Raw genomic sequence first — 13,696 nt, forward strand, 5'->3', positions numbered from 1 at the left:
GGGCGACAGAGTGAGACTCCATCTCAAAAACAACAACAAAAAGAAAATAATGACCAACAGATCAGAGTGATAGTTTTGTATGTGCTGCAGTCTAGCTGCAATAGGATACTTTATTTCAGCCTACTTAGGTAGGGAAGAAAAAAGTAAAGATAATAAAATATGGGACTGTACTGAGAGGGAAAATGTTCATGTTATTTGTCTAAAGAAAGATTTGACAAGCTGGTAAAATGAAATGAAAATGGATCATCTTAGAAAAAAAGAACAAACAACAAAGTTGACTTTTGTATGATGATTCTCTTTTTGGAGTCATTATCAATGGTTTTTCTTAGTCATTGGTGAAGACTTTCTAAAGGAGTTGGAGAGCACACTCTGCTGTAGGCATATGGAGCTTGAAATAATGGGACCATCAATTGGTCAGTGAGAACAGCCTTTAGAACCAAACAGACCTGGATTTGTGTCACCCATCTTGGAGTGGCATTAGCAGGTTACTTAACAACTCTAGGCCCTAGCCACAATTTCTGTGAAGTGTTGGTTTAAGGTTTAGAAGTAACGCTTGGCCTGTAATGAGAGCTCATGGAATCATCATTATTGTTGCTATTATTTCTATTTTCAGTTATCTACATTGTCATTTGGATGATAAATGCCTAAATCTGGGCAGTTTGTATGTTCATTTTCAGTACTCAAATGACTTTTTAAAAAAATTTTATTTTTATTTTTATTTTTTTTTTTGAGATGGAGTCTTGCTCTGTCACCCAGGCTAGAGTGCAGTGGTGCAATCTTGGCTCACTGCAACCTCTGCCTCCCAGGTTCAAGTGATTCTCCTGACTCAGCCTCCTGAGTAGCTGGGACTACTGGTGAATTCTACCACACCCAGCTAATTTTTGTATTTTTAGTAGAGACGGGGTTTCACCATGTTGGCCAGGATGGCATCAATCTCTTGACCTTGGCCTGTCTCAGTCTCCCAGATTGCTGGGATTACAGACATGAGCCACTGCGCCCCGCCAAATTTTTATTTTTTTTTGAGAGAGAGTCTCACTCTGCCACCCAGGCTGGAGTGCAGTGGTGTGATCTCAGTTCACTGCAACCTCCGTCTCCTGGGTTCAAGCGATTCTCTTGCCTCAGCCTCCCCAGTAGCTGGGATTACAGGCGCGCAACACCACACCCAGCTAATTTTTTTATGTTTTTAGTAGAGATGAGGTTTTACCATGTTGGCCAGGATGGTCTCAAACTCCTGACATCAAATGATCCACCTGCCTTGGCCTCCCAAAATGTTGGGATTACAGGCATGAGCTACCGTGCCCAGCCTCAACTGACTTTACTGTAGATATACTTCGTTCCTCTGTTAGGTACTTTTCATTTGCTTGTTTCCCAACTATGGCCAGGTGGTTTTAAAACCCGTACAAATTAGGGATGACTTCTCTTCCTCTGACAGTCTAACTTTGCGTTTTTTTGTTTTTTTTTTTTTTTTTTTGGCATGAGATAGAAGTTTCAAGATAATTAAGAACCAACAACTGGATAACAGGTTTTTACTCTCCCCTAATTCCTTGGAAATTATAGTCCTAAGTACCATTCTTTCCTGCTCATTGCCTGAAAATCGGGGTTTTCAACTGTCTGAGAAGCCCAAACTGGGTCATGTTTTTCTGGACATTTGTGGGTAGATTACAGTGGGGTATTACACATGCAAAGCCCTTGTCAACATGACCCCAGATGATCAAAGGGGAGGTTTGACCCCATTTATTGCTCTTCTTAGGACATAAATTATCGGCTAGGCACAGCATTCTTGCCAGCCCATAGTGTTTTGTGGACACTGAAGGTTAGGTTTCTCTGTGTTTTTTTGATACATGAAGGTTAGGTTTCTCTGCGTTTTTTTGATACAGGCTTAAAGAGCAAGCCAGCATCCTTTCAAAACAAAGAGGTGCTTTTAGCATACTGCGTTCTGTTAATTTACTGCCAGGAAAGAGATATACAGGTTTGTTCTGCATCTCCAGTTAGAAAAATGAGGACAGTATCTGTCAACCCGTTTGTTTCCATAAGAAAGGAAAGAGAAAGTTTTCTGTGGCTGTATCAGAGGTGTGTGAATTCAGTGTTTATTCCTTTATTTTTATTTTTATTTTTTTTTGAGACAGAGTCTTGCTCTGTCATCCAGGCTGGAATACAGTGGCGCTATCTATCTCTTCTCACTGCAACCTCCGCCTCCCAGGTTCAAGCGATTCTTGTGCCTCAGCCTCCTGAGTAGCTGGGATTACAGGGGCTCGCCAACACACTCAGTAAATTTTTGTATTTTTAATAGAGATGGGGTTTCACCATGTTGGCCAGGCTGGTCTCAAACTCCTGACCTCTAGTGATCTGCCCACATTGGCCTCCCAAAGTGCTGGGATTATGGGTATGAGCCATCATGCCTGGCCCAGTGTTTATTTCTTGTAATGATATAGGTATGATTTGCAGAAACAGGTAAGGCCAAGCAGACATTAAAAATTGCTTGGTCAGATGTGTGGTTGCCATTTAAGTTCTAAGTTGAGGAGTGAGAAAGTAGAAGGGCAGGACCAACAGAAAGCTTTTGGGAGTTGTAATACCAGGCAGTCTTTTTTCAGAAGGTCTAACTCCCTGAATGTGTGCAGCCCAAGGTTTGTGGGCATGGACAGATGACAGCGGACAGCTGAATGGTGTGTGGAGAGTGGAAAGGGGCAACACTTTGAGTTCCTTAACAAACTTTAGAATATAAGGTCGGGCGCGGTGGCTCACGCCTGTGATCCCAGCACTTAGGGAGGCCGAGACAGGTGGATCATCTGAGGTCAGGAGTTTGAGACCAGACTGGCCAGCATGGTGAAACCCCGTCTTTACTAAAAATACAAAAAAATTATCCAGGCATGGTGGCATGTGCCTGTAATCCCAGCTACTTGAGAGACTGAGGTAGGAGAATCACTTGAACCCGGGAGGCAGAGGTTGCAGTGAGCCGAGATCATGCCACTGCACTCCAGCCTGTGCAACAGAACGAGACTCTGTCTCAAACAACAACAACAACAACAACAACAACAAAACTTTATATTTTTAGAGCTTGCAGATTTAACCATCTCAGTCTCTAAAACCCATAAATATATAAGTGAAATTAAAGAAAGCATTTTAATATTTTAAAGGCATGAAGTGAAAAATAAAGTAAGTTCAGTAGAAAAACATAAGAAATATTCAGAGAACAGTGGAAGCTGGCCATTGAGGAGTTGTATTTTATTTATTTATAAATTGTTATAAAGCCTTAATGTAATTTATGGTAGCATGTGAGTGATACTGATGATTATGCAGATGAAACTATTCAGATTAAATTAAAGCAGAGGTATTAATATGAGAAGAAAGTATTGAAAAAGGGAAACTTATGTTCTTGAAGAATTATGAATGTTTTCACATTTTCGGGTAGATACCTAAACTTCAGCAACACTTAACCCCTTCAGAAAATAAATACAATTACATTCTAAAAGATAGAATCTATGGTATATAATTACATAATAATAATAATGATGGAGATAATATCATCTTTTGTATTCATGACATGTTAGTCACTGCATGAATTTATATTTCATGTTATTCACACAGTAATTCTGTTAGGTATGTTACTGCTGTTAACCACATCACATAGAGAAAAGAGACTCAGAGAGGTTAAATGACTCATCCAAGTCAGACAGTTAGCAAATGGCAGAGCTCGAATTTGATCCTGAGTAGTCTGACTTGACAGCCTGAACTGATAAATGCTGCCCTCTAGCAGATTTAGTAGTCTATTTCAAAGTAATTAGTTTTCTCCAATTTTTGTCATTTTTCATTATTGATTTGCATAATTTATCTTTTAGTTTTTCATCTTGATTATTCAAGTTTGGAGTTTTTCAGTTTTAGTCCCCTTTTTATTTTCTTTTACTTGTAATATGTTACTTGCTCTTTAAAAATGTGGTATAGTTTTCATTCCACCTTGGTTAATGTATACCCACTGTTAACATTTTTGAAAGTAGAGATAACTAAGAAGGTAAAAGGTCACCTGTTATTCTTCTACAATTAAGAGAACCACAATTTATATATATATATATATATATATATATATATATATAGTTTTTTTTTTTTTTTTTTTTGTGATGGAGTCTCGCTCTGTCACCCAGGCTGGAGTGCAGTGGCACAATCTTGTCTCACTGCAAGCTCCACCTCTTGGGTTCACGCCATTCTCCTGCCTCAGCCTCCCGAGTAGCTGGGACTATAGGCGCCTGCCACCATGCCCGGCTAATTTTTTGTATTTTTAGTAGACACGGGGTTTCACCGTGTTAGCCAGGATGGTCTTGATTTCCTGACCTTGTGATCCGCCCGCCTCAGCCTCCCAAAGTGCTGGGATTACAGGCGTGAGCCACCGTGCCTGGCCAATTAATATATTTTGATACACGTTCTTCTAGCCTTTTAAAATCCATTTTATTATATCCATGTGATTATACTGTAGATACAGTTTCCTGTGCACATTGCATCTTCATTTAATATTATGACAAATATTTTCCAACTTATTTTGCTTATTCATGAAGGTAATTTTCCATTACATTGTGTGAGCATACCATATTTACTTAGCAGTTCCACCTTGGGTATTTAATTGTTCCCAATATCTTCTACTGTAAATAATACAATATTGAATGTGTTTGTATGTAAATATTTTCTTTCATTTAGGATTATTTTCTTTGGATATAGTCTACTCAATGAAAGTATCAGAACCTCAGAAATTTGATATAATAGCTTATTAACATTTTTAAGGCTGCTGAATTATATTATGAAATTATTTTCTACTCTCAGCGCCCATTTCATTGCCGCTTGCCAGCACAAATGTTAGTTACTTATGTGCTTCAGTTTCTACATCTTTAAAAATGGAAATAATAGTACCTACCTCGAAGGGTTGTTATGAGACTGTAATGAATTACTGCCAAGCAGTTGGAACATGCCTAGCAAAAAGTATCAACCCCCAAAATGTTAACTATTTGGCATCGTAATTTTTAGAATCTTTGTCCAAGTTGACAGGTAAAAATAGTATTTTAATGTTTGAACTTGCTTTTCTTTGATACCTAGAAATATTCAAATTTTTCTAAAAGGATTTTAGTTTTTTTTTTTAAGACATTTTTCTTTTTGCCCTTTGCTTTTTTTTTCCTCTCCAAGGGTTATTAGTGTTTGAGCTCTTAACTAAAATATTAAGCTTATGTGGCTTCTGTTGTTGCTGGAATTTCTAATTTATTATTTACTGTTGAATTTTTTAACCTACACGTATTTTCAGTTTTTATGTAATCAAATTTATTTTTTTATTTGTAGTTTCTTCCACATTCTTTGAAGCTTGAAATCTTATCCCACCCAGAAATGTGATAAGACTTGATGAGAAACAATGGCTAAATTAAAAACAAACATAAAATAATATATCTGAAATGTATTTATGATTGTGGGGTGATGTAAGGATAAAAAATATCTGCTCCTCTCTAAGCTATCACAATGTTATTTATGAAATACATGTTTTTTTCTTTGATAGTATTTTCTTAATCTTGTATTAAATCCTTCATATTTCTTTACCGTTTTATTAATAAGGAAGCAGTTGAAGAATTATAGAGTTCTAATTAGCCCACTCTTTCTTCAGTGTTTTTTTTTTTTATACAGTGAATAAAGGAAGACATTAAAACTAGTCCTTAAAAGTTTTCTTGTTCACGTAATTATCCAATTAGTTTGTTAATCGGTGTTTTGGTTGGACCATATGGCCTTTTTTTCTAAAACATGTATTAAATAAACAGTCCTCTACTTTTTTTTTTTAAATGAAGTTTGGATTTTTAAAGCTTTTTTTAAAGGTCTAGTTTTGTGAAAGTGTTGAAGTGAAATTAACATTTAATTTCATAGCCTGTTTTTTCCCCTTCAGGTAGAATATTTAACGTGATAAATGATGCATCTTAACTGCACATTTATGTTCCATAGCAAGAGTTCTGGGAAATACAAGAGATAACGATTAAGAGAATAGTGGGATTGATTTATGAGCAAAAGAAACTGGTCATTTACAGCATGTCTAATGATGGGCATGTTTAAAAGGGCATGTGTTTAGCGACTATTCAGGCCAAGAGAAAAATTGTTTTGGGCACATAAGACCATTGCTCCTGAAATGATATGAAGAAAAAGAGTAATTTAGTTTAGAAAAACAAATTAGCAAAAATAGAAAATAAAAAATATCTATTATTTACACTGGGAGCTGTTGGAAAGTGGAGTCATCTCCCCAGAGAGCTAGTGGATGGGATAAACTAGCTGTCTCTAATTTCTGTAATTCATGGCAGATGCTTAGGAACAGGTTACATAAGAGGTTTCTGGGAATGGTTTAAAATGAAGTCTTGTAAAATGTGTAAGGTCAGACTGGGTGACCTAGGTGGTATATTCTGACTCTGTCAGATTCTGTGATAGCTTGTGGCATTCTGCTGTTCAGCACTACTGAGGATTATTTACTGGCAAATCCAATGAGCCTTTATTTGGCTTAGGATGATAATTATTTGAAAAATAATAATTGACCTAAGAACATACTTGTTTTGGGCCAGTATTTTCTCCCCTCTCCTTGCTTTTTCATAAAATAAAAATTGAGTTTTTACTTGGTTAAATATTCTGTTGATTGTTGTTAGCCTTTACTTTTAATTGGCATTTGATGTCATTGGTGCATATTGCATGTAGGGCAGAATTAATACAGTGTTTGGAACATGAATTTGAATAGCTTTCACCTATAAAATACTATCTAAGTTGATAGAATACTTCATCTGTGCTGCATAAGTTCTGTTCCATAACAATACAAATTTTTAAGGGGAATTTTATGTTTACATTCTTTAAGTCAGTTGATAGCAGCGGTTACTGAAGTAGAATAGATGAGACAGTCAATGGAGGTATAGGAAGAAAATCTTAGAACTTTTACTTACTTATTTTTTAATCTTAGGAAATTGAGCTTTATGAACATTTACTAGAAGGAGGGGCATTGGTGGCCTCACCTGTTTTGCATACCAGAGGGACACGCATCATCTCAGGCAAGAGTGGGTGAGCCTCAAGTGGGGTGCCAGAGTTACTTTCATCCTGTTTGTTTCCAGTTAAAATGTGCTTGCTTAAGGGATTTGCAGATTATATTATATAGTTCTAAACCTAGCCATCACAAAATGGGCAGGGAAAATATGGATGGGAGATATTTCTAATGAAAAATCTCTTCATCGGCTGTATTACAAGTTTTAATGATCATTTGATCAGTTTGGCAGGAGGGCAGCAAAAAATTTATAATTATATGAAATTTATATTTACATCCACTGTCATTAATAAGGAAACCTTCCTAAGGATCTATTTTGTGACATGAGATATTGGCTAATGTAATGTGAAGTTACTCACATTAATGAGACATTTGAGAAATGTTTATTCTTAAATCTGTTTATTTAAACCTTGAGTCATCCTTTTGAAATATATGTATTTGTGCATCTATTACAATTTAGGTGATACATTGCACAGAATTACACATATACAATTTATAAATATACAACTATTGGGAACACATTTCAAAATTATTTAATGCATGTGTAATAGGAATAATTTGAGGCATAAATATTTTTCAAATAAGTTTAAAGATAAGAGGTTCACATTTTTTAGTTGTTGTATTATTATTTTACTTATACAGTTTAAGTGTTTTATACATTATCTTGTTATAATGCCATTGGTGTTAAATCATGTTTAGGTGACTTTTCGAGGTTGAAATGGAAAAAGATGAAGTAGAATGGAATTAATCAAATTATAGAATGAGTCATTGCAGGTGAAATAGGTGTTCAGTAACCCAGATCTCTAGAATTTAATAATAAAGGAATTGTGCTAATTTAACTCATTTGTGAAGAAGCTGGGTGTAAATCAGGAAGAAATATGAGTTATAAAGTATTCTTTAAGAAGTGCTTTAATAATTTTGAGGACAGATAAGAGGAAACCAAGTTAATTGTGTTTTATCAGAACTTTTAAGTGCTTTTATTTAACAGAAAGCTGAGAATTATTTATTATTACTCTGTTCATTGTTTAAAATTAATATGAAATGTTGCTTGAATAGTCCTTTTTCCTTTTACACTTAAATAAGCTAGACATTTGCTTTGTTTATACCATTAATTTGTTTTCACACAGGCTGCAAAGGTAGCCATCACCTCAGAATTAATTAGTGAAATCAAAATTAATGAGGTTTTACTATATTGGGTCATTTCCACTTCAGGCCAGTTTTCTTTATATGAGTTGGACTAGCATTTTTTTGAAAGAAGAAAAATTAGATTTATTTTAATCCATATTTAAAAAGCACAGAACCATCTTTTCTTGTGAGTTAGTACCTCTAATAACTATGCTTTCTTGGGCTTAGTAATATTGATTTTTTTTTGTTTTCATTCTTGATTATTTTGGCTATTTCCAGTCTTTCTTATTACAGTAAAGCTAAAGTTAACTCTTTAGATACTTATTATCATTTACAGAGATGGTATATCATGTTTACTTTGGACGAAACTTTTTTTTTTTTTTTTTTTGAGATGGATCCTCACTCCGTCATCCAGGCTAGAGTGCAATGGTGCGATCTCGGTTCAGCGCAACTTCCGCCTCCCAGGTTCAGGTGATTCTCCTCCCTCAGCCTCCCCATCGGCTACTGTTTTGTATTTTTAGTAGAGACGGGCTCTCACCATGTTAGCCAGGCTGGTCTTGAACTTTTGACCTCAGGTGATCCATCCCCCTCGACCTCCCAAAGTGCTGGTATTATAGGTGTGAGCCACTGTGCCCGGCCTGGACCAAACAGTTTTTTGTAGATTGAGCTTGTTATTTGCAAATTTTCATTATTACACTATGTGAAAGGGGAATAAAAGTATTCTTTAAAACATATTTAGTTAAATATATGTGTCAGAGGAGAATGCGTCATGTAGAAATGAAAAGCTAGAATCTTGGTGTTAAAGCTCTTTTTTTTAACCTTCAGAAAATTACATCTCATAATCTACTTTTTAAAGCAGATCCTATGCTCTTATTTAATATTCATTTTGTATGTCCTTTATTTTTACTACATGAGAGTAATAATGTAGAGTTTTTAAGTCTTATGAAGATAGATTACGTTTTCTTACATCTTTGAAATTATCTGCCTGTGTATCTGTGGGGAGGGTGAAAGTTCTGACAGGGAAACTTCTCATGAGGGGTTGATAATGCGGAAGGTCAAGTTTCTCATAAGAATGAGAAAACCTTTTTTCTTTGCTTAATGGCTCTAGTCCTCTCTCTGCTAAATTACAAACTATGGTAAGGAGATCTTTGACAGAGAGAGAGTATGCGTAGCTCAGTGGTTGTCAGCAGCTTTGTGTCACCTCAGATATTGAGATCTCCAGTAGGGCAGAATTTTAGGAACGCCTAACATAGTAGAGAATATTGGCAAAACTTCATATTGACTCATACTTCATTTTCTCTACTTTTTGGAAAGGAATGACTAGAGTATATGTGAGCCTGAATGAAATGACTTTCGACGTGGGGACTAGCAAGTAGGTCAGTTAGATGTGTGGCACTAATTAGGGATTAGCTCTTTATAAAGAAGATTTTGGAGAGTTTGGGAGTCTAAGTAGCAGAATCAAAAGTAGGGTCAGTGGCCAGGCGCGGTGGTTCATGCCTGTAGTCCTAGCACTTTGGGAGGCTGAGGCAGGCGGATTGCTTGAGCCCAGGAGTTCAAGACTAGCCTGGGCAACATAGAGGCTCTATTAAATATTATATATAGAAAACAGTAGTGTTGGATGTGTGAATACTGTGACTGATCAGTGCCTGATGGGAGGATATGAACAGATTAAAAGGAATACTGTTTAGGCATCATTCTTTAAGTTAATTGTACCCATAGAAAAAGATAACTGTTTCTTTGATGAGGGCAATAAATAAAATGACCACTTTTTGGCAGATCGATGTTGCAAAATAGAATATTGTATTTAACCATTAATGTAGCAACCAACCCTTTTTATAAAATGAATAATGGATATATTTGACAAAGTCAGTACTGATGATAAGCTGTAGAAATGCAAAGCATCCATTGTATTGAACTGTCTGTTGCTTTGAATTAGCAACGTACATACGTAGCAGTGTGTGTGTGTGTGTGTGTGTGTGTGTGTGTGTATTTACCCAGTTTTGTTCTAACATACCCAAATTTAACTATTTTTGTAGTTTGCCATTTTGTTTTGATTTGTTAATTATAAAACTAATTTGTGTGTGTCAGAATCAACTACCCCTCAGTATTTAATGTCTTTTGTTAAGACATTAAGAATCACATTTCATGTTTCAACTGAATGTTTATCAGGAAAATAAGTAAGCTTAAAACATGCTTAAGAAAATTCTATTAACGTTTTAATGAAGGTTTGTAATACTATTTCTCCGAACTTAGTTTTTTTTTAACTTGTAACATGAGTAAACACCTGTTATGCTGATTATAGTGTGTAATTATAATACACAAAGTACAAATGAAGCTAACAAAGAATAAAAATAAAACAGTTGAATTTAAGAATAGTTAAATATTACTGTTGTTTTTGTTTTATTACTATGCAGCTTCATTCAAACATTGATTTTAGGTTGTTTACAAAAGTAAACATTATGCTAGTAAGATAAAAATAAAGCTAAATCATGGTGAAGAGAATATAAGGGGAGAAAGCAAATGAGACCATTGATAGACCGTATTCAGATACTTATGCCCAAGATCCAGCACTGTTATAGACAGAAAATTCAGTTCTGAGTTTCCAAAGTGTGTTCATCTAAAACTAGGTCTTAATAAGATTACTGTGGTCAAACAACTTTGGAGATGAATGGTGTTGTATCCCCTTAAAGAGATAATTACAGTCACAGCATTCTAAAGGTTCTTGGAAGTTCTGTGGTTAAAAACAACAGCTACTACCCAACCTCAGTATTATCAGTATTTCCCATGCACATTTGACCACACTTTCCTCCCTTTTTTTCACCTAATACCTATCAACGTGTCCCATTTGGGAAAGATATTGAGATATTGATCTTTAGTTTAAAAACAGCCTGTTTGCTTAGGAGAACCCCAGCAGGGTGAGGTTTGACGTGTTTTTTCTTTAGATCCCATACAAGGGAAAGAGTATATTTATAGTGCAGTGGGCCTCCCCCTCAATAAATAGCCACAATATGTACAAAAATGAGTTTCTGATGGCTGTTTTTATGTGGTTTCCCTCAGTATGACCTGAAAGCATAAACCAGTAAGTCACTGAAAAGTTAAGTTTTCAATTGTTTATAAATTGTTTTATAGAAATCTAGACTTTAATTTTTAATTTTTTAGGTCATGGGTTCAGTTCTCTCTTACCAGAGAAAATCTTTGATTATTTGTATCTTGTCTTGTTCTAAAAAGGAGTTGAAGGGCAAAAACTAGAGGTGAGCAGAAAATACACAGCAGAACATTTAATTGGCTATTGTGTGGCTACTTGAGGTGATGCATCTGCTGACATTATAGATAGAAACCATGAAGGAAATAGGAATGCATATCTACAGATAATGTGAATATCTATGACTCTTAAGAAATGATCGTGGCAGAGGGACGGTGAGAGTATTGTTTTTGAGCAAAGGTGCAGGGAAGAGCATGGGTCTAAATGAAAGAGTCACAGACAGAAAGAAGCACTGCAGAAAGCAGCTCCCACAGCAAACAAAGGAAAGTTCACACTGTGGAAAGAGAACACCTAATAACAGATCAATTTTTTTCTCAGCTTTGCCTGCTCCAATATAGCAATCATTGTAGTGAGGTCATCTTTAAATTTGAACAGTAGTTTTTCCAGTGTACCTTTTGCAATCTTTAATCTAGAATTAATTTAGTATAAAAATATTTTGATGATTGATCTGGGTTTTATGTATAATATAAAGGAACATATTTTTCAACATGACCTAATATTGTGGTTGTTTTTCAGTGGCAGCAAATGTATAATTAATTTTGCCTTAAGTTATTGAAAACAGGATCCATTTTATTCTAAATTTAATTTAAACACAATTAAGGTTTATTCTTCTTTTCAGGCAAGAGTACAGCACTGCATCTGCTCTGTAGCCAGTGACCACTCAGTAGGACTTCTAAGTTTGCGAGAGAAAAAATGCATAATGTTGGCATCTCGTCACCTTTTTCCTATTCAAGTAATCAAATGGAGGCCTTCTGATGATTACCTGGTGGTGGGGTGTTCAGATGGTTCTGTGTACGTCTGGCAAATGGATACTGGTAAGAACGAGTATGAAGAGATACTATAGAAAATTAAATGGGTGTATTTCATTTTCTAGAAATGAAAATGTCTTTTATATGAAGAAAAAAGCCTTGAAATGTAAAATAGTTATTTCTAATTGTTTAAGTGGCCTCTTTTTTGTTCTGCTATGCCAAATGTTTGTAGAATATTTCACGAATCTTTAAAAGCATGTAATTGAGGATAATATACAGATGAGGACAGACATATGGACAACAAAGTATATATGTTTTCTATATAATTCACAAGTAAACTGTGGACAAGAAGAAGAAATCATTTTTATCTCAGGTTTACATACGGTGAAAAAGATACAACCCTTTTTTCTTTGAACAGCAGAAAAGCAATGCTGGGCAGTTACTTGTATGAGGTAATTAAAATGAAGTTTTCAAGTTCTAGAGAGAACATTTAAAATTTCGAGTTTCAGAAAGTTTATGTATTGGGGGTATAATGTAGAAATAGTAATGCTTAGCTTAAAAGCACAGACAATGATATTAATGTTTATACACAGACTGCCGTGGTTTTCCCTCAGAAATTTGTAAGTATATAACTAAATGTTTATTGGTTTAGGCCTTTTTGAAACTCGTTGCTTTTTTACTTTCACAATTTTCACTAATCATCTATCGGTTATTAAAGTCTTTCTTTTGATTCCTAGTTGTACTAATATTTCTACTAGATTTTTTCCTTTTCTTCGTCTTTGTTTTAAATAGCATTTTTTGAAATCAGACTATATACATATTTCTGCATGCACTATTGTGCGAAAGGGAGTTCTCTTAAGCCTTTTGGGAATAAATAGCCATAAGCTTCGGTAATTTTTTATTTATTGTCTTCATTTTAACTGGTAGTACATAGGCAATCTTGACAAGAGGAAGCATTCTTGAAGTCTGTCAAACTTCTTTGCTTTTGCATGTAACCTTTCTTTCTCTTGTCTCTCATTGTAAAAGAGATTCATACTTTTTGGTCAAGTTTTAAAAGCACTAAAGTATTAGAAAAGAAGAAAGATGAGCCCACATCTCATTGCTCATTGGTAAATGTTAACATTTTTGGCACATGTCTTTCTAATCTCTTTCTGGGCATTTTAAAAAACAGAATTGCTGTCATACTACATATGCAATTTTATAGGTTTCTTTTGTGTGTCTTTATGTTATGTCCTATCTGCTGAATAGCAGTCTTGTGTTTTCTTTTTTGGTCCACTTCATAAACTGAATATATGGAATTTGTCTTTAGTTCTAGAGTCAGACTGTTTAGTTTGAACTAGCTAGGATGGACTCCTAGCTAACACTGTGATCTATTCCAAGTCACTGGATATTTGTCCCTCAATTTCCTCATCTGTAAAATTAGGGTAATAATATTTTCTATCTTAAAGCATTTCTGAGAGAATAAAATGAGATAATATTTCCCTGGCATGTGGTAAACAGAATGTAAGTGTGTTTATATGTATGTGTATGTGT

The 13,696-nt window shown here is 35.1% G+C and overlaps 1 protein-coding gene across 6 annotated transcripts in view; it reads left to right on the forward strand.

The window, feature by feature from the left end:
* The window catches only part of WDR7 (WD repeat domain 7), a 377,397-nt gene that overhangs the window by 54,428 nt on the left and 309,273 nt on the right, over window positions 1-13,696 (forward strand). For all 6 annotated transcript variants that reach the window (XM_009434062.5, XM_009434059.5, XM_523934.7 and 3 more), the window contains exon 13: window positions 12,034-12,229. In XM_009434062.5, coding sequence (XP_009432337.3) covers window positions 12,034-12,229 — 196 coding nt within the window. The remainder of the gene's footprint in view (window positions 1-12,033; window positions 12,230-13,696) is intronic.

Source organism: Pan troglodytes, chromosome 17 (genome assembly GCF_028858775.2).
Source record: "Pan troglodytes isolate AG18354 chromosome 17, NHGRI_mPanTro3-v2.0_pri, whole genome shotgun sequence".
NCBI classification, from domain to species: domain Eukaryota; kingdom Metazoa; phylum Chordata; class Mammalia; order Primates; family Hominidae; genus Pan; species Pan troglodytes.